The following is a 20563-nucleotide window of genomic DNA, read 5'->3' on the forward strand; positions in this document are numbered from 1 at the left end:
TTATATTTGTAATTATTTCCTGTAACGTTATGATAAATATATTTTTATTATGTCTTGCCACGTCCGAGTCATTTTTAAATAGATTTTGAATAAGTCAAAGCTCGTCGAAAATTCAATTTCACTTTCAGACAAAAAGTGCATTTTTAGTTTATTTGAAACAAATTTTGTTTTAAAACTGGATGATTTATGTGACATACGAATAGAATTTGAATAAGAAAGAAATTCAAATTAGTTCCGGATCTTTACGATCCATACTTCTTATTTTTTTTTTAATAAATCGCGTACCGGAAGTTACGTCTGGTCGAGTGAAAAGTTCGAACTCTTTGGGAGAGGGTGACAGACGATGGATAGGTGATAGTTGGGGAACACAGTTTTTTTTATTTGCCTTATAGATCAGAGAGATGACCGTCATACCAATTGGTATACGTCTGCTACCTTCACTGGGTGGACCAAATTCAGTGAGAACTGTTAGGTAAGGCTTGTGCCAAGTTGTGGCTTCTTGATCTTCAACAAATTCTCTCTCTGTCTCTGTAAATATGATTAGGAATATTGATTTCCTGTGAGTTAATGAGTTAAATTTCAGTCAAGTATAAAAAGTGCTTCAAGTTAAATTGTAGATTTTTTTACACTGAAATCATGTCTGATATTACCAATTTAATATTGTCTGCTTACAAATCAAATGCTGTCTTTTGTGTTACATTGATTAAAATTTATCAACAGTCCAGGTATATGATACATTTATATGTTTTTAAATATTTGTAGTATTGTAAACAAACAACAAATAAGTTGTACAAACATGATCAGATGTCATATTCAAAAAAACATGTTCCTACAACACAGAGAGCATATATATAATGGCATTTAATTAGTATACCTTGTGTACTTTCCTGAAAAGAAGCCCCCAGGTGGTTGGCTGCCACAGGGGGTCACAGATTTTTTCATACCAGTGCCTATTTATATCACTTTAAATGTAGAATTTTATTATTCAAAAGTTCCCATATATTAAAGAAAATTTAAATTCAATTTTGCATAAACTTGACAAATAACTAAAAACTATGAGCAAAATTGTCAGTGTATATAAAAATTTAGAGTAAATGATTACTTCAGCAGTTTATTTTGCATGACAGAAATACTATTATTTTTTTGTTGTAAAACTCGACAGTGTTTAATCATATAAGTAGTGATGTTCCAATCATCAGTTATAATCGAAAATCAGTGGATTGCTGGCATAATCCAAATGCTCGATTACAAATTTTTATTCCGATTAATCGGGTTATTTATTTTATTTTACAAGCGTAGTAGTTTTAAGCCGAATATTCCGCCGCAACTTGTTTATTAACTTATTTGTGTATTGTAATGGCGCAGACGAACAGACACTGTATTCATACCCAGGTAATATTGCTCATTTCCGGGTATGGACGTACATTGGATTCTACAAAATGAACGAAGAACCAACTGGACTAGATAGAACATTCTATCTTTAAAATGATGTATTGTCTTAAGGACTAGGGCTTGTCCCGAGACACAGTTAGATTATTCTAACTACAGCTGGACCACCACAGAAAGTAGTTATATTCACCCATTTTTACCATTTAATAAAAACTAAATTGACAGACTTTGTAAGTGTCCGATTATATTTGATAATTAGTTACATGTAGTTACAGTAGTCCGATCATCGATTATGAAATTCTTACTGATTCCCATCACTACATATAAGAAAACTTCATCATATGATTTAGTCATGATCTAATTGTAAACAAAGTTATCATGGCTCTTTTAAACTCGCAAATTTGTAAATATTAATTGATATCACAAATGAATTCAACATGTAATGTGACCTACATTGACAATCACGTGTTAAGTTTATACTAATGTTATAGGGTCAATATGTGGTCTCATAGCAAATTGACATCTGATTAATAGAATATACATGTATATCTTGAGTGAAGACTTTATAAATTGTTTCATAATTAGTGTCACATGATACCACAGGAAGAGAAAGCTTCATATGTTATTATAAAAAGCAAGACTTGGCAATAATATTTTTGACTCAAGTGAGGGCCTTATAATACTGTATTACGAGGATATGATTATTTTCTTTGAGTAAATAAATTGATTATGCTAAATAACAAAGCTGTTCTCTGTGCTCTGTATCACCAAGTTATGATAACTTTATTGCATGACAAGCAGAGGAAAATGATAAGATAAAGCTGGTAACATTCTATCAAGAACTTAAAAAGATATTGTCATTGTGTGATATTGACGGGAAACAATACACCATATTATCTCATAATAAATATTTGAGAATGATTAAGATGCACTTTAAATGGACACATCATGATATAACTGTAATTATAAAGTGCATGACAGTGTACAATGGTGAGGTAAAAATAAAATGTATAATGACATCTTTAATAAAAATGTATTGAAAAAAAATTCTTGCACCCTGTTAAATACTGATTGTAAAAAATGGTAAAATACCGGTACTTGCATTTCACTCTTGTGTTGCTGATATTAGATTAAATCGGCTTCATTTCAGATTTGGGGGGGGGGGGGTACTTAAATGTGCAGGGATAAGGGTAAGGACAGCATCTTGTTCAAGTTAAGAATGCATATATACAAGGTGTACATTGTATATGATTAAAAATTTTCACTGCATCCTTCAATGTTGCCACAAGAATGATGCATCAGCTGGACGATTGATTATAGGCAGACAGGGCAATTAATATTTGTATGAAAAACATGAGCATATATTGGCTACATTTTTTGTCATCAAATTCTTTGTAATGTTGTAAGGTCTCTGAAATTCTTTTCCCCTAAAATTTATATGTTTATAAACAAAATATTTAAAGTATATGGCATCTTGAATTGAAGGAAAACAGTTTTTAGAAGATTTTTTTTCTTTTACTCCCTTCAAAATTGGTACTGTTTTGCACTTTTGGAGGTGGGACCTAATCTTGTAAAAATAATGCAGAGAAATTTAAAATCTCCCTCTGACCTTCACTGTGACATTTGACATCCAGCATACAAACTATGTATCACTTTATATATCAATTTTCATTCTCGTCCAAAAATTGCAGGCATCCTCATTTGTATTTTTACTACTTATTGCTTTATAAACATGATAAAAGTGATTATGTTTTACTGACCTAATCTGATTTTATTTTATTTTTTTTATTATTATTAATCAGGAAGTAGTCACAGATATTTATTTTAATTTCACATGGAATGATGTCAGAGATCCACTAACCATATAAAGTAGTGCATTGAACTTCTGAACATTATACATACATTATTTTTTTTCCTTGAATAAATCCTATCTGTCTTTGGCCTTGTTGTTTTAGCTGTACTGGTCAAAGACCAGAAGGGCTTTTGCAGTGTTAAAGTATCTGCCCTCTATCAGTCTCCATTTCTGACTGCTTCTGTCTCTTAAACTGTTTTTCTGTTTACATTCTTTGAATCATTTCTCAGTTTGTTCAATTTCAAGTATTTTGGGTACGGTACACAAGTGGACTAAACTGGAGATACATGATTTTATAATGATTATTGAGTTTGATGAAGCATGTTACCAAAATTACTAAAAATATAGATAGCTGACTGTGGAATTCTTTCCAAATGCTACTCCTACAGTAATGATCTGGTTTCATTAAAAATTGGTACAAAAGTTCACTACACATGTACACAAGATACAAAATTTTTTTCTATCTTTTTTAGCTCTCCTGAGCATGTTGGGCTGAAAGCTCAAGTGAGCTTCTCTGATCACATTTTTTTTGGGCTTCTGTCTGTCTGTCTGCAACCTTTTAGCATTTTCAACTTCTTTTCCAGAACCTCTGGGCTAATTTCAACTAAACTTGCCACAAAGCATCCTTGGGTGTAGGGGATTCAAGTTTGTTTAAATGAAGAGCCACTTAAAAGTCTTTCAAGGGGGATCTTAAGAAAATTTTGAAAATTTGATAGCACCTTTTGAAAATCTTTTTTTCAAGAACACTGGGCCAGAAATAAAATGAAACTTCCTGATAATTATAGAAAAGGTTCAAATTTCTTCAAATCATGCTCCCTGGGGATAGGGTGGCCACAAAAGGAGGTCAAACTTTTATATTGTAATATATAGGAAATATATGGGGATGGACAGGGCAATTGCTATGGAGAGAGCCCCAGTCAATACCAAGAACAGTACTTCACTGGACTCCAGATGGAAAGAAAAAGAGAGACCAAAAACGATATGGAGATGAACAGATGAACATGAGATAAAAACCATGCAGCACTCTTGGGGATCATTGTCAAGACTGGCCGAGGACAGACAGAGTTAGAAAGATTTTGATGCAGTGGCCGGTGATAATATAGATCTTTAAAAATCTTCTGAAGAACAGAAGGGCCATGATAAGTTAAATAATTTTGGAAGCATCCAAAGGTGGTCATGGCCCCCAAGGGGCAAGGGTGGGGCCAAATTAGGGTATCAGATTCTTACAAGGAATGTGTTGGAACAAATATTTTGAAGAGTAGGGCCACATTAAATCATACTTATGCAAACATTCCAAAGTTGTCTGAAACTTTTTTTTTTATTTATGGACCCAGGTTAGTGGGCCAGGAGTAAAATTTGGAGATCAGATTTTACATGATGCATGTGTACAAGAAAGAAAAATCTTCAGGGAAAACAGCAGGCTATTTAAAGCATACACTGTATTGATACTGAGGCATCCCAATGATTTATGTGTGGATTCAAGTTCTGTCAAATCATACCTTAGGCTAGGTTGAGTCCTTAAAATGGGGACAAAATTTTTCATGGCAATAATGAAGCAAAATCTTCTTCCAGAGAACAGCAGAGCAAAGGTGATTCAGATGAGTAATGTGGCCCATGGGCCTCTTGTTTTATATTTTGACAAACTGTGTTGACATGGTTACTAAAAATAGAAATTTTTGTGAAATTCTTTTAAAATGCTATTCTTAGTAGATTTCTTTTTGTAAAAAAGCACAGGATTAAAAATTTCAGTGAACAATGTTATGTTGGTTAATGAAAGAATTATGATTGAAATGATTTCAAAAGGCTACATCTTCTAAAGTTTTGGGTTGATTTCAATAAATATACTAAAATATGACCATAATTCTAGTTGATGACATTTCCAAAACTTCTAGAAAGATCATGTGAAAAAATATTTGATTTAATTGCAACAAAACTGGACAAAAGTTTAGAAGGCATCATAGGGGTTGAAATATACAGTAGCCCGACACCCTTGGCTAGTCATTTTAAGACTAGGGCTAGATAATTGAAATGTAATGATAGTATGTCGGACTAGAAGAACAGAAAAAAAATTCTGATTTCTATGTAGACTGGTTTCTTTTGACTAACAACAAAATTTATTTCTGCTGTCACCAATGTGTTTGAAACTTTAATTTGTTATGTTTTCATTTTGCATAAAAAATTGTTAGGCTAGTTAGTTTGAGGTTTGGGCTAGTAATTTTTTTACCAATCAGTATCCCCTGGGCTAGTGGGTTTTCCAGGAAAATTTCAACCCCTGGAGCCCGCCTTCAGGATACATGATTCTGTATATATAAAACTAGGAAAAAGAGTTTGTAGTCCAGGTACTATTTTTCTCTTCTGTTTTTATATACATGTATAATTTAAATACAAGCCAGTAAAGCTAGGGTCTCATCAGACTTCTAGTTCATAGTTATCATAGTATTGAGATTTTTGTGATTATAATTTTTTTTTTTTTTACAGATATAAGATCTTCATCCTTATATTTACTTTCCTGTGTTATACCAGCTATCACCTATCCAGGAAGCCAATTAGTGTTGTTAAGGTAAAATTAATCTGTCAAAAATCTACATAAAGTACACAGTGCAGGCTTAAAATACAATCTCTTTAGCTCACCTGAGCTGAAAGCTCAAGTGATCTCTTCTGATCACCCATTGTCTAGCCTCCATCCATCTGTCTAGCTGTCCATCTGTAAACTTTTCACATTTTTGAATTCTTCTGAAGTACCACTGGGCCAGTTTTTATTCAAGGTTGGCACAAAGAATTCTTAGGTAAAGGGGATTCTAAATTGTTTGAATGAAGGGCCAATTTAGCCCCCTTTCAAATGGAGATAATCAAGAAAAGGCAAAATTAGAAAAAAGTGAAACTTTTTGTGGAAGCTTCCTGAGGTAGTGTAGATTCTAAATTGTCCAAATCATGATCGAAAGGCTTAAGATGGGGACACTATAGGAGATTAAAGTTTTAATTTGAATTATATAGGGAAGATCTTTAAAAATCCTCTGCTTGAACCACTGGATATAATGAAGTTTCAAGATTGTTCAGATTATGGACTCTAGGAATAGGATGAAGCCACAATAAGGGATCAATGTGGAAACATAAAAGAAAAATCTTTAAAAATCTTCTTCTCAAGAACCACCGGACTAGAAAAGATGAAACTTTTATGAAAGCTTCCAGAGGTAGTGTAGACTCTAAACTATCTGCTCATGGACCTGACCCCAGGGGATAGGGTGGATCCATGATAGAGGATCAAAATTCTGCATTGAAGTTTTTTTTTTTTTTTTTTTTTAACATTTTAAGAAACACAATAGAACCATTAATTTGCAAAGATTCCCACCCCGTATGGGTTTATTTTGATTTATTTTTTCAAATTATGAACCCTGGTTAGAGTTTACTTTTGAAGCATCACCATGGTGTGTGGATTCATAGACTGTCAGAGTTAGGGTAGGGCAGTAATATGGAGTCACAATTTTTTCATGGGAGTATAAAAATCTTTTAAAATCTTCTGAAGAACAGCAGGTCTAAAGAAACTCAGGTGAGCATTGTGGCCCAGGACCACTTGTTCTTTTTAACTTTGAAGCCAACAGCTTGCATTAATTGACATGAGATGTTTGTGTATTATAAATCAATTTGACCTGTACTAAGCAGATAAAACTAGTTGAAGAATAAGTTGTCTGTTCTTACAATGTATGAAGTGATAGTTATCTTAATCCATATAGTTAAAAACAAGGATAATAGATTTTATCAGTCTGATTAAAATCAAACCTTCACTAGCTCCTTTTTATTTCGATTGTCGTTTGAAGTTGCAGTTGGCTAAAAAAAGATTACGACCTACATTTTGCATATGCTAATCAATAGGTCATCCACATGTGACCTCATATGGAGTTCTTCAGAGATTCACATTACAATCAAGTTGCCTGCATGATGCAGTGGTTAGAGCATTTGCTCTAGAGTCATGGGGGTAATTTTTTATCCTTACATTGCGGGTTCCAATCTGGCCAATCCCACTGCGGAATGTGGAGACTGGTCCTTCAGATGAGACCATATAAACCAATGTCCCATATCATAGTAGTGCTGGCATGAAAAAGATCCCTCACTGCTCAATGGCCCTCATGCTGAGTATAGGTCTAAAATTTGCAGCCATCCACCAGCAAATGGCAGTGTCTCAATAGAGTGAAAAATTCTCAAAAGGGACGATAAACAAACAAACAAACAAACAAAATGTGACAATCAAAATAAAAGGAGCTATTGAAGGTTTGATTTTAATCAGAATGAGATTTTATTTTTGGTATAAAATTATGACAGCTCAATGCAGTTGTGCAATGAATTAGACATCATTGCTACTATGCTAATATTATACTAGAGCAGTTCAAGGTTCTCATATAACTGTTATGTTGATTTCAGACTTGTGCATGCAAGGTTAGCCTTTCACAGAGTGCATTGAAAGACTGTAAGAGAGGGTCTTCATTTTATCTTAATCAAAACAAGATTAGCTCAAAATAAATTTGTTCTTAAAATTCTGGAATGTGTCAGATTCTCGATACGTGATTTGTAAGGTTGATACCAGTTTCAGACAAGGTCTTGCTGTCTCTGTAAGCCCTTTATCATGGTTCTATCTTATTGGCCAAGGTCAAAAGCAAGAACTTTTCTCATTGTGCCTTTAGTTTTAGGGGTGATAGGAAGTGATACTTTAAGATATGAAGCAAAAAAAACCTATTTTTAATATCCTTTTATCATGTGGTATTATACTTTACTTTGTAGTTTGATGTGTTTAAAAATCATTGATTTAAGGATAAATAACAAACACAAACTTAATTGTCACAAGTCGGCAATATTTCTCATAGATATATGTTTAAATAGGTAAGCTGAACAATGTTTGCCAGGTAAAATGGGAGGATTTTTAAGACTGTCACAATGTTACAAAATTGTGCAAAATTTTGTATAGAATTACATAAAGAGTCACATATCTAAGTACTAAAGAAAACTTACGATTTCTTTATACATGTATTCTAGGGATTTATTACTCATGTCATTTCTAATGAAAATCATTCAAAAAATATATATCAATCCATGCATCAAATTTTTGTTTGTGTTATCCTTAAATTTTCTCTTCCTAGAAAGAAAATTGTATATGTTACATGTAATTTATTAGATCTCTGCATCAAGATGCAGGTACTTTATAATAGAATTTATCTGTCAGACTGTCTATCTGTGAACACTTTGAATGACATGATAACTTGAGTATATTAGAACCTATAGACTACTTTTATAAAAAAAAAAATTTACTACATAGATAAAGAATAGTTTATAGTGGAAGACACCTATAATTTTTGGATTACTTTGTCTAAGGTCAAGGTCAAAAGTTAGCATAACACTTTTATGTGATGCTTTATATAATTTTTTTTGGTAGCTACTTTTTACTTACTAATGGTTAGAAAAAGACACCTCGAGTTTTGGGGGTCACTCGGACAGTGGTCAAGGTCAAAGCATTAGATTTTTTACATGACTTTTGTTGTGCAATATGTTGAATTTAGAGTTACATGGTCAAAGGTCAAGATTGAGTTACTGAACATTGTGATGCAATAACTTTTTTTTAAAGCATATAATCTTTTTATTTACTTCATAGATTAAGACTGTCTAAAAAAAAAAACTCTTTTAATAGTGACGTAGTGCAGTAACAGTATTTTTTAAACTGAAAAGAACATTTACACTACAAAGGTGAAGACTTGTTGGCAGAAGACACTGATATATCTTGAGGTCATTCCTTGAAAGGTCAAAGTTCAAATATACCAATATTACCCTAGGAATTCTGAGACCATTTACTCAAAGGCCAAGTTCTAAATGTCAAGATTATTAATATAAGCATACTGCTGGGCCTTGTATGACTGTAGGACTTAGTCAGTTTTCTAGTTGTCAATATATTTAACAATCTGATTAAACAATATTATTGTGTTTATACAGAGTGTCCTGAATAGAAACTGCTCTGTGTCCTTGGATCACGAAGATGTCTTCAACATCAGCAGTCATGGAAATAATACCAAGTGGTGTGACTGGAAACCCTTTGGTAACCTACTTTTTATTTTGCTCAAGAATTCTCTTTAAAATTTAATGGTACCTAATAAAGATACACTTTTCATTTGCACATAATTGAAAAAAAGAATCATTGTAATATTTTGATTTTTAATACTTAAGTATCATCGTTGTGTTATGGTCCTTCTTTGGAGTGAATCTGATGTGGTAAATTCAGTTAATATGATATCTGCCATAAAAAAAATGCTTCTAATTAATATGCAAAAATATGGCCTCATTGAATATGAAACCAAATACTCAATTTTTTTCAGATATTTACCAAATTCATTTAAAATTCCAAAACATCTGCCTAATGTAAAAAGAGGAAACGGGGGAGGGGGGGGGGGGGGGTTATTCACAACACAAATTTCCATCAGTGTGCTTTATATATGGAGCAGGATGTTTACTTGGGGTGGGGGTGGGTGATTATGGTATTTATTATATTAAGTTTTTTTTATATTAGTATATATATATATATATATATATATATATATATATATATATATATATATATATATATATATATATATATATAAAGATTCCTATTTTTAATTCCAGACAAAGACAATGCAAATTCCCTCCTTGGGAGTCTTGACTTGGCCTACTTATTTGCCTATGCAGTTGGAATGTTCCTCAGGTACCTTAGTGAAAACATTTGAATGAATTTTCTAAGACATTTATCATTTCTAAAATTTTGCAGCTATCTAGGTATCAAAATAGTTTGTTCCCCAATTAGAGCTGCCTTAAAATTCCCCTCCAATAGACCAATAAAACTCTTGAACCTTGATCATTACTTTTGAATGAGAAAAAGGGGTTTTCAAATTTCAAATGTGCATTACCTGTGACAAGACCTTTCAGTCTGAACAAAAAATTTTGATGTTATGACCTTGACCTTATAGTTTGACCTTCTTTTTTTTTTAAATTAACTTTGATATTAATTTTTGAATGAGACAAGAAAAGGCTTTCAAATTTCACATGTGTGTTAGCTTTGAATGTTAACCTTTATGAATTACTGGGATTTTTGACCTCATGACTCTGACCTTGAATATTGAACTTCTTTTCATAAATTTTTAATTTGGGTAAAAACTTTTTAATGAAAGAAAAAAGGGCTCTCATAATTCACATGTACATCACCCATGACAAGACATTTTAAAATTTGCTATGATTTTTGATTTCATGACCTTGACCTTGAAGTTTGACCTACTTTAAAAAAAATTTACTTTGGCCATACATTTCCAAATGTACTATGATTTTTGACCTCATAGTTTATACCTCAAAGTTTTACTTTCAAAACTTTAATCTTGGCCATAATTTTTGCACCAGTACATATTACTGCAATAATTAATTTTTTTCTAGTATGATAAACTAAAAAGCAAGACAGACAAGACAACTATAATATGCAAAAGCTCATTGAACCCCATAAATAAGACCACATTTCTTTGAATTTGCCTCTTTTTTTTTTTTTTTTTTTTTTGACATACACCAAATTGAAAGCTTATAAGATTTAGCATGTCAGAAATTTTAAGCCTTTCACACAAGCATCATCTTTGAGATTTAAAAAAAAAAAAAGGAAACAACAGTAGTTTTGAAAAGGGTTTTGTAATTTTTTTTCCCCAATATGCCAATAGTATTACTTTCCAGTTTTAAAGTTTTTAGTACCATTTCAAAATGCTGAGGGGAAAAAAATGAGAACATTATTTGTATTTTTTTCCATCTTTAAGGAGTTTTACACATTGTCTGTTAACAGAAAAGGCCAATTAAGAACAAAAATTCCTACGTGTAACACTTGTTCAGGATTTCTAGTTTGTTTAATTTTATATGGTTAGTATTTGTCAAATGTCTTGAAATGTTAATGAGGTACACACAAAATATACCTGGTATTTAGAAGGATACTGTCTCTTTCTATAGGAGAGAATTTTCAACAGATGATAATTTTCCTTTGAAAAGATTAAGAAACAGTGATAAGCTATGTAACCTCAGTGTACAAGGTTTGTGAATTTAAAGGAAACTCTTTGATTCAGGATATTGACAGGAGATAGTAAAATCATTGTGACATGACCTTGAGAGATAGCTGAAGGTGATCATCTACTGCGCACTTCTGGTTCATTGCTTACAGTGCTATTGACCCTCAGAAATGGCTTCTGTTTTCTTATCTGTGTGAAAATAAGGCCATTTTGGTTATATAACACAGAAACCTAGACTCTTAGATCATTGAACTGAAAATCTGTGCTATCCTTGTCTGGATGTGTGAAAGCAGGGGAAATGCTACCATATGTCGAATTTTTAACTGATAATAATTTTTTGACAATTTTGCACATGCACTGCATTCTTAAAAATATTTTTCTTAAAAATAAATCAACAAGAAATGGTTCTAGACCTGTTCATAAGTTCATGTTAATCCAAAGTAAATTTTGATGAAAATTATTGTCTTCTTTACAAAATGAAGGGTTGGGTTTTTTCTTGACATAGAAGATAAATTATGGTCCTTCAGAACCGTCTGAATACAGTGTTATTTTTGCCCCATCTTATATTCGCCCTATCACACCTGCAAACAATTTTGCCTCATTTTGAATTTGCCCTGACACAGTTCTGTTTAAGAGATAATACCATTTTCTATAAATTCGCCCCTTTTATTTTTAAATTCGCCCAATAACAAGAAGGGCGAAAGGGCGAAAATAAAACGGGGGCAAAAATAAAACGGGGTAAAAATTTCCCTGTACACAGTAGATAAAATGAAATGAATACTCCGATATAGTTAAAAAAAATGACAGTGTTAAATTTTGTAAAAAAAAAAAATGTAGTGAATTACCAACACCAGAAAATTATTAAATGCTCAGATTATAGATGTCTGAAAATTTTTTAGTGTAATTAAAAAAAAAAAAAATTTTCAGCATACCAGACTGATTAAACTTATTTTTCTTTTTGTTCAGTACTTATATGCAAGGGTGCAAATTTAGCAAGTAAACAAAACACCAATTGAAATTAAAAACCACTAAGATTTAAGCAGGTTCTACCAAACCTCTAAAATGAGCCCGCTGAAAAATTATGCTACATGGTATTAGGTTATCTTGTGATTTCTTAATAAAACTTTTTTTTTTATTTCAATCATTGCCTAAAAAATAGGGGAGGGGAGTTTACTGGAATGTCTGTGTACATCCTTCCATCAATCTAGCCATCCATTTGTTTGTAAACCTGATGTAAAGCTCATGCAGCATTAACCAGGTTTTTCGTGCTTACTTTCCACCTTATCCCAAGTGGTATCCAAATCAAAGGTGCAGATATGGTGCAGCTGTGGATATTTTGATGAGGTGCATGCTTTTATGGGGGGTACAGTTTCCTTAAAATAACTCTATTGTTTTTATTGATGGTTATAAAGACACTGAGTTCTATTTTCAGTGGCCACATAGCTGAGAGGATGAACTTGCGTATATTTTTGTCCATGGGCATGATAGGCAGTGGTATTATGACAGCAATGTTTGGGATGGGGTACTTTTGGAATATCCATACCATTGCTTTCTATATAGGAGTTCAGGTGACAGAAACAGAATAATTCAGACACAGTCTGCTAAGTGCTAATGAGATTTGAGGATCTTCAAGAGAAAGTAGCAAGAACATTTTGAAAAGCACGTAAGATATTGTTAAATTATTGCATGGGATTGCATTTTTCAGGTCATCGGGGGATTATTGCAGAGCTCTGGTTGGCCTTCAGTTGTAACATGTGTGGGGAACTGGTATGGAAAAGGAAAGTAAGTATGTTTAAGTAATACACATTGTTTTGTTTGTTTTTACAATGCAAATATTGAATATTTTGCCTAAAAATATGATTTTTTAATCCTTATCAAATGCTTTTTTTTTTAAATTCCATGTATAAAGGTCTTTAAAATCTTTCATTCTTATCAATAGTTGAGGATATATGATAGGGTTTTTTTCCTTCAGGCGGGGACTGATCATGGGAATCTGGAATTCTCATACATCTGTGGGGAACATCCTGGGGTCACTCATAGCTGGCATCTTTGTGAACACAGTTTGGGGATGGTCCTTCATAGTCCCTGGAATCATCATTGCTTCCTTAGGAGTCCTTGTTTTCCTGTTCATGGTGCCAAGTATGATGTACTTTCTAAAACGTTTGAGATTTTTTTTATCTCACTTGAGCCAGAAGGTCAGTGGACCTTTTCTGATCAAAGGTTGTCACATCATTATCTTCTTTAAACAAACTATTGGACTAGTTTTAACCAAACTTGTCCTAAGTATCAATGAGTGATGATGACTCAAGTTCAAATAGAAGCTTCCTGGAGCAAGATAAGAACATTAAGGGGTTAAAATCTTACATAGCAATATCATATTCATGAAAAAATCTATGTAAATCTACCGGCGAATAGCTTATTATATATATTAAATGTCATACTAGAGTTCACATGAAAGCATTCCATCTATTGTAGATTCATCATGTCTGTTCAAATCTTACTTGATGGTTATTAGGTAAAGGTTTTGCAAAGCATTTTTTAATTGGTTTTGGTTGATGTTGTTTTGATGTCCTTTTATATTTTTTTTTATTTTAGTTCAAATATTCATTATTATAAAACTGAAAGAAAGTAATGTTTTGTACTGTATAAGCAGAATTTTTTTGCAAGGATTCAATTTTGGCATTACATATATTAGCTAGAATGTTGACATTATTTAAATTGACTGTTGCCCCATAATTCATTCAGAATTCAGGTAAGAGTTTCTTTTCTGGACAACATAAAATCACACTAGTTACTTCTCCCTTAAATGAAATACCGCTCTTTTAGGTCATATCACTAAATTTACATCTTGCTAACAATTCCATTTATACATGTACTGTTTATATTGTTGATATACAGATGATTTAAAAAGGTATTAATTTTTAATAAATTTTCAGAACAATAAAACTTAATTATATCAAAATGTTACTACAGTAAATTGTGTAATGTCAAACATTCTTATAATGAATTGAAGCTTATGGAAAAGTTGTTTTTATTCCCCATGGGTTTAAAATGTATTTGGAATTTAATGGATATATAGCAAATTATGATCATAACGAATCAAAACTCGTCCTTGGCACTTTGCTACAAGTGTGTTTTATTGTAGTGTTATCAACTTAACATTTAGTCAAAAAGCCTGAGAACTAAAAGGAGACAAATGTGACAGATACTTTTATGTTAAGCATCTAATTTAATCATTCTTAGTTTGAAAAATAACTGAAGAAGAGCTGTTGTAAAAGATTAAGTTTAATCAGAACCAAATTCTGGAGGAATTCAGATTGAACAGAGATGTATAAATCTCATTTTTTTTAGATTATTTAGTGATTTAGCTCCAATAGGAATATACAGATTGCATAATTATCAAGAAGGCTTTAGTTCATAAATCTGAAGTTAATAAATACCCTGTAAATTAGATTTGTGAAAAAATTGTGTTAAGTTCATAGCCTCAGTAAAGGTTTCCTTCACATGTTTATTCATGAGGAAGGAAATGTTACTCAGATGAGCCCATGTTGCCCATGGGACCCTTGTTGATATCTGCTGAGGGAGATATGTAAAGGATATTTTCCCAGATATAAGATAAACAAAATTAAACACACATACAAGATAATTGTTATTTTTTCCTCATACTCAGCTCCAGATGAAGTGGGGTGTGATTTGCCTGATCAATCAACATCAACATCAACTAAGGTAATTAAGTTATATATGTTTTTGAGAAACCGTAAACATTTATGATTGATATGGTAATTTGCTCTAATGACCTTTCAGATTTTCGTGAACATTGATAAAACATTCCTGAATTGATTTTTTTTAAAAAAATTCACAATACTTAGAGTGTATGAGAAGCATTAAGTCAGATGATTTGAAAAAAAAACTGCACTCTAAAAATATATCTAGTAAAATTAATTCATTTGTTCAGATACAACATTATGCAGAAGATGTTTCAGAAAAGTCAGATTTAGTAAGTATTATGTGTCATTAAAGTACTGTCTAGTTTTATTTTGGTTTTTCCATGTAAATTGTAAAATTTAGCATATAAAATATGTACTGTATAAAAATATGTGTAATATACATGTATTGTATGATGCATTCAGAAATTATTGATTATGAAATGATTTCAGAATGGAGAGAGTTATATGGTAAAATATTGCACAGTGTCATTGAGAAAACTAATTCTGCTTTTATACTAATATCAATTTATCCTGGAAATATATGCATGTATTGACCATTAATTAAGACACTAATCATTGCGTAACAGTCACCATAGGTTTAGTAAATGCCACTCATTGACATCTATGTAGAATGCATGAAGATGCTTTGATATGTTATCGTCAATAACTACATGTACCAATCTTTCAACATTTTTTATGACTGTTAGAATTGATTTAATTTATTGAAGTTGAATTGGTTTGATTTATTGAAGTATATTTGAAACAGGGAATTATATATAGAGTGTGTTTGCTCTGTTAATTTTAAAACATGAAGGAGAAAATATGTTAAAGAACCAATTACGGTAAAGCTTGTGACAGGCTTGAAATGAAGTTAAAAATAAATATGGATTACAGTTGTTAAGAAACATAATTGTACATTGAACTAAGTGTATGTGTTGTCGAGTTGATTGTTATTAACGCCTGATATTTGTTTCCATAGAAAAAAGAGAATTGCCAAATACCTATGGCAATTGTCTGTGAAACACCAGTTGTTTGTAAAGCACCAGTAAGAATGAATTTTAATTGGCTAGTAAAATTGTACACTGTAATCTAGCAGTCATAGTGAGTTTTCTGTTAATCGTCTGATAAAATAGTTTCCTTTTATAGAACAAATGTGGTGAATAATCCCAGATTACAGTGTATATTAGATTATTTAAAATGCTATGATGGCAGTGGGTACACTCAGGGATGGCTTTAACTACTTCAAAACATCATTTTGTACGTTCAGTTATTTTATCAAAATATTCAATTAGTACCATTCGTAAAATTTTTGATTTTATTTGCATCAATATTTAGCAAGAATTAATAAATCATGAATACTTTCAGGAAGTGATTTATTGCACAGTAAATATGCTGTCATTTTATTTTAGATTTTAAGGTAATGTGCCCATAATATTTGTCAAGATTTTCACAAAATCTGAATCTGGCATTAAACAATTTGCCATCATTGATGATTTTTTTATTGGTGTGCCATTCCCGAGTAAGGTGGCTTACATTGTTGTAGAGCTCTGCTAGAAAAATTGTAAAATTCATCATTTTACAATCTGTATTTTGAGACAACTTGTTTTGTGTGTGTGAGTGGAGTACACAATATTAATTAACTTATGGTACATTATTTCAGGAAGTAGCTTATACAATAAGGCTGTGTGTGAGGTACATGACATATGTATTTCTTTATAATAGGATACTCTAAAACTATTGCAGGAAGATGATCCCTTGATAGAGTCACTTAAAAGTGTCAATCGAAGCGCAGTATGTCATAACATTGAAGTTAAATTGCACAATAATCTAATTTTTTTCACACCCTTCCCACCACTTTTGAATTTAATTAAAAGCACAAAATTATTTTAATTCAATGATTTCAAAGATTCACCATGTTTAGCCATCAGCACACTAACCAAAATATTTTCACCACGGATGTTTTGATTTTTAACTATCATTATATTGATTCAGTATTAAGCTTTTGTTTTTCAGTTAACAGTATTAAAATTAATACACTAAAACAGACTATTTCTATGAAGAAATATATATACTAGGTATATTCTGTGATTCAGAAAATGTGAAAATATGTGTCAGTTTCAGTCAGATTTTTTATTACAGGGATCATTTTCAGATGTTATTTTTAATTTGACCATTCGTGTTTGAACCCACCATTACACAAACCAACCCTTGCTTGCTTCATAGCCATCCTGTAAAATACGTCCTTAATTGCATCTTTAATGATACTAAAGAAAACTATCGTCATTAACAGTGATGTCATTTATAAATAAAACATGTTGCAAAATTTACACGTTTCACAACTCATAATAATTTGTAAACTGGACCAAGGTAATGATATGACTTCATTTTGAAAATTTGTGTAATGGAAATTGATATCACTTTGACTATTTTAGGAATATGGATCAACAAATAGTCAAACCTCATTAGTTTCTCTGGACAAAAAAGAAAAACCCATATCCTTGTTCCGGGCACTTCGGATTCCAGTAAGTTATGGAGTCAAAGAAATTAAGTCAAACCAAGTCATCAATTTAACTTAAGTTTTCTAGATACAACAAGTCAGGAAAATGTACAGTACCTTTCTTATTTTATTGAAGAGGTATGCTAATTGTTCCTCATTTTGCACAATGTGTGACATAATTGATTTGCAAGTTTGAATGACAAGTTCTTGTTCTGTTTTTAGGGGGTGATAGAGTTTTCTCTGTGCCTTTTCTTTGCCAAACTTGTTAGTTATACATTCCTGTATTGGTTACCGAAATATATTCATGTCAAAGGTTAGTACAGTGTGTATTTTTGAACATACTTAGAATACCTTAGTCCCAGTGTATGTATAATGTAAAGTTTGCTAGTCTGTACAGCTTGCAAAGTTTGGTTGGTCTTATTTATTCCTTTTTTAGCTCATCTCGACGAAGTCGAGATGAGCTTATGCTATACCCCCGGCGTCGGCTTCAGCGTCGGCGTCCCGGTTAAAGTTTTAGGAGCAAGTCCATTCCCAAGTAACTATAAACCCTACCTGGACCAAACTTGCATGGATGATGCATCTAGGGATGGACACTACCACACTTGCTTCGGATGCTGGATCTGACCTAGATTTTCCAGATGAGTGACTAGGTTAAAGTTTTTGGAGCAGGTCCATTCCCAAGTAACTATAAACCCTACCTGGACCAAACTTGCATGGATGATGCATCTAGGGACGGACACTACCACACTTGCTTCGGATGCTGGATCTGACCTAGATTTTCCAGTTGAGTGACCAGGTTAAAGTTTTTGGAGCAGGTCCATTCCCAAGTAACTATAAACCCTACCTGGACCAAACTTGCATGGACGATGCATCTAGGGATGGACACTACCACACTTGCTTCGGATGCTGGATCTGACCTAGATTTTCCAGTTGAGTGACCAGGTTAAAGTTTTTGGAGCAGGTCCATTCCCAAGTAACTATAAACCCTACCTTGACCAAACTTGCATGGATGATGGATCTAGGGATGGACACTACCACACTTGCTTCGGATGCTGGATCTGACCTAGATTTTTCAGATGAGTGACCAGGTTAAAGTTTTAGGAGCAGGCCCATTTCCAAGTAACTATAAGCTCTACCTTGAACAAACTTGCATGGATGATGGATCTAGGGATGGACACTACCACACTTGCTTCGGATGCTGGATTTGACCTAGATTTTCCACATGAGTGAATTTTAGCCATATTTTAACCAAATTAGCATGGATGATGTAGCTAGGGATGGTCACTTCCAGACTTGCTTTGGATTCTTAATCTGATCTACATTTTCCAGATGAGTGACCAGGATAAATTTTTTGGAGTATCTATATAACATTATGGCCTGTTATGATTAAACTTGCGTAGATGGTGCATCTAAGGATGAAAACTTCCAGACTTACTTTGGATGTTGGAACTGACCAAAATTTTCTTGATTAGTAAACAGGATAAACGTTTTTTGAACAGGTCTATTTCCAAGTAACTATAAGTCGTACTTAAACCAAACTTGCATGGACATTGATCTTGGGATGTACACTAAATAAAAAAAAATATGTGAAATTTGCCTTAATTAAAGATAACAATCGTCAAGGTGAGCTTCGTAATCTTTTATTACCTTTGTTTTTATGATAGATCAAATATGATTTAAATCCATTGTTCCTTCCACATAGATCAATAATGATTGTTTATAATTTACATGTATTATGTATTCTCATATTGTGTAAGCTATATATAATTATATGTAGGGATTTTTAAGTTATAGGATTTGTTAATTGAAAATTAAAGTGATAGTAGGATTTAAGAAATAGATTATAACTGTCTGAACACTGCATTTTATGTTCTAGCTAATTATGATCCAGAGAAGGCTGCAGACATCTCCACCCTGTTTGATGTGGGAGGAATTTTTGGTGAGAAATATAAGCTTTAAGCATTATATGCATTTAAAATGATTGCATAGCATAAAATATGTATCTACATGTTTGAAACATTTTTGAAATCAGATGTATTTATGACTTTCCTGCATATGCTAGGAAAACATTTATAGTGTCCTTAATTTCTTTTCTCTCTTCATAAATTGTTTGAAATAGATAAATTTAAATATGAAAAAAATTAATAATCACAAATTGACTTAAATGATAGTGTTTTGTTTTAGGGGGTATTATGGCAGGGCTGGTTTCTGACTTCACTGGTATGAGGGCAGCCACCTGTGTTATTATGTTAGTCATTTCGGCACCTGTAGTATGTATTATTTATACATATACATGTATATATATTGAAACAATATTTACTTTTTGATCTTGTTTTCATTATTTATTAAAAAAAATACCAGTTTTTCAGAATCTGACTATAGAAAGTACTTCTTCAGCGTAATGTGAATTTCTTTTTTTTTTCAGCTGTATATTTATAATTTATATGGCAGTATAAGCTTAGCACATAGCATAGGTAAGTATGGACAAGATTTTAAGAATGAAAAAAAAATAACACATATATGCTATTATTGTGAATATAAATACAGTTAAACTTTGTTATCTTGAGGTTGATGGGACTGTTGATGAACTTCAAGATATCCGGGGGTTGGACATATCGAGGGTTATAATTCAAATGAACTTCAAATTAACTTAGTGCAGTGAACATTTACTTAATAGTAAAAAGATGTCCAATTCCTTCTTGCTTGATATTCTGTATATGCTTTCTTTAATATACATGTACATGTATTTAGCATAAAAAGATTTTTACATCCTCTTTATAATTAACAAAATAAAAACGTTGTATAATAAGCACAGAAGTATAAATCCTTCTACCAACCCAGCAAGTCAACCGCTAGCATTGTTTCCCAAGTTTACATAACCGGATATTGTCTAAGCATCATAAATTTAAAATTGGTCTCTGTCAGAATAACGAAAATGAAATATACATTTTTTGTTATTGGAAAAACATGTTCATACATGTATAATCAGTTAAAAGAAAATTATTTTACCATAATAAAATCAAATGCAAAAGGAGAAACCCACACTTTTGTGACTTTTGTCTAACTACAGAAC

The 20563-nt window shown here is 32.1% G+C and overlaps 1 protein-coding gene across 2 annotated transcripts in view; it reads left to right on the forward strand.

Annotated features, from left to right (window-relative positions):
• Positions 1 to 313: 313 nt before the first annotated feature.
• LOC133197137 (glucose-6-phosphate exchanger SLC37A2-like) overlaps positions 314 to 20563 on the forward strand; it is a 30384-nt gene continuing 10134 nt past the window's right edge. The window contains exons 1-15 of one of the 2 annotated variants that reach the window (XM_061333000.1): positions 314 to 472; positions 5720 to 5801; positions 9215 to 9317; positions 9881 to 9959; positions 12719 to 12854; positions 12992 to 13068; positions 13259 to 13425; positions 14957 to 15012; positions 15242 to 15283; positions 16737 to 16784; positions 17426 to 17515; positions 17713 to 17803; positions 19367 to 19429; positions 19675 to 19760; positions 19916 to 19964. In XM_061333000.1, the coding sequence (XP_061188984.1) occupies positions 402 to 472; positions 5720 to 5801; positions 9215 to 9317; positions 9881 to 9959; positions 12719 to 12854; positions 12992 to 13068; positions 13259 to 13425; positions 14957 to 15012; positions 15242 to 15283; positions 16737 to 16784; positions 17426 to 17515; positions 17713 to 17803; positions 19367 to 19429; positions 19675 to 19760; positions 19916 to 19964 (1240 nt within the window). In that variant the 5' untranslated portion in view covers positions 314 to 401. Of the gene's footprint in view, positions 473 to 5719; positions 5802 to 9214; positions 9318 to 9880; positions 9960 to 12718; positions 12855 to 12991; positions 13069 to 13258; positions 13426 to 14956; positions 15013 to 15241; positions 15284 to 15443; positions 15462 to 16736; positions 16785 to 17425; positions 17516 to 17712; positions 17804 to 19366; positions 19430 to 19674; positions 19761 to 19915; positions 19965 to 20563 lie in introns of both variants that reach the window. The other variant, XM_061333001.1, reaches the window with a different exon arrangement.

Source organism: Saccostrea echinata, unplaced genomic scaffold, assembly GCF_033153115.1.
Source record: "Saccostrea echinata isolate AGI-Se365-2 ecotype Australia unplaced genomic scaffold, CSIRO_AGI_Sech_v1 ptg000030l, whole genome shotgun sequence".
Taxonomy (NCBI): Eukaryota; Metazoa; Mollusca; class Bivalvia; order Ostreida; family Ostreidae; genus Saccostrea; species Saccostrea echinata.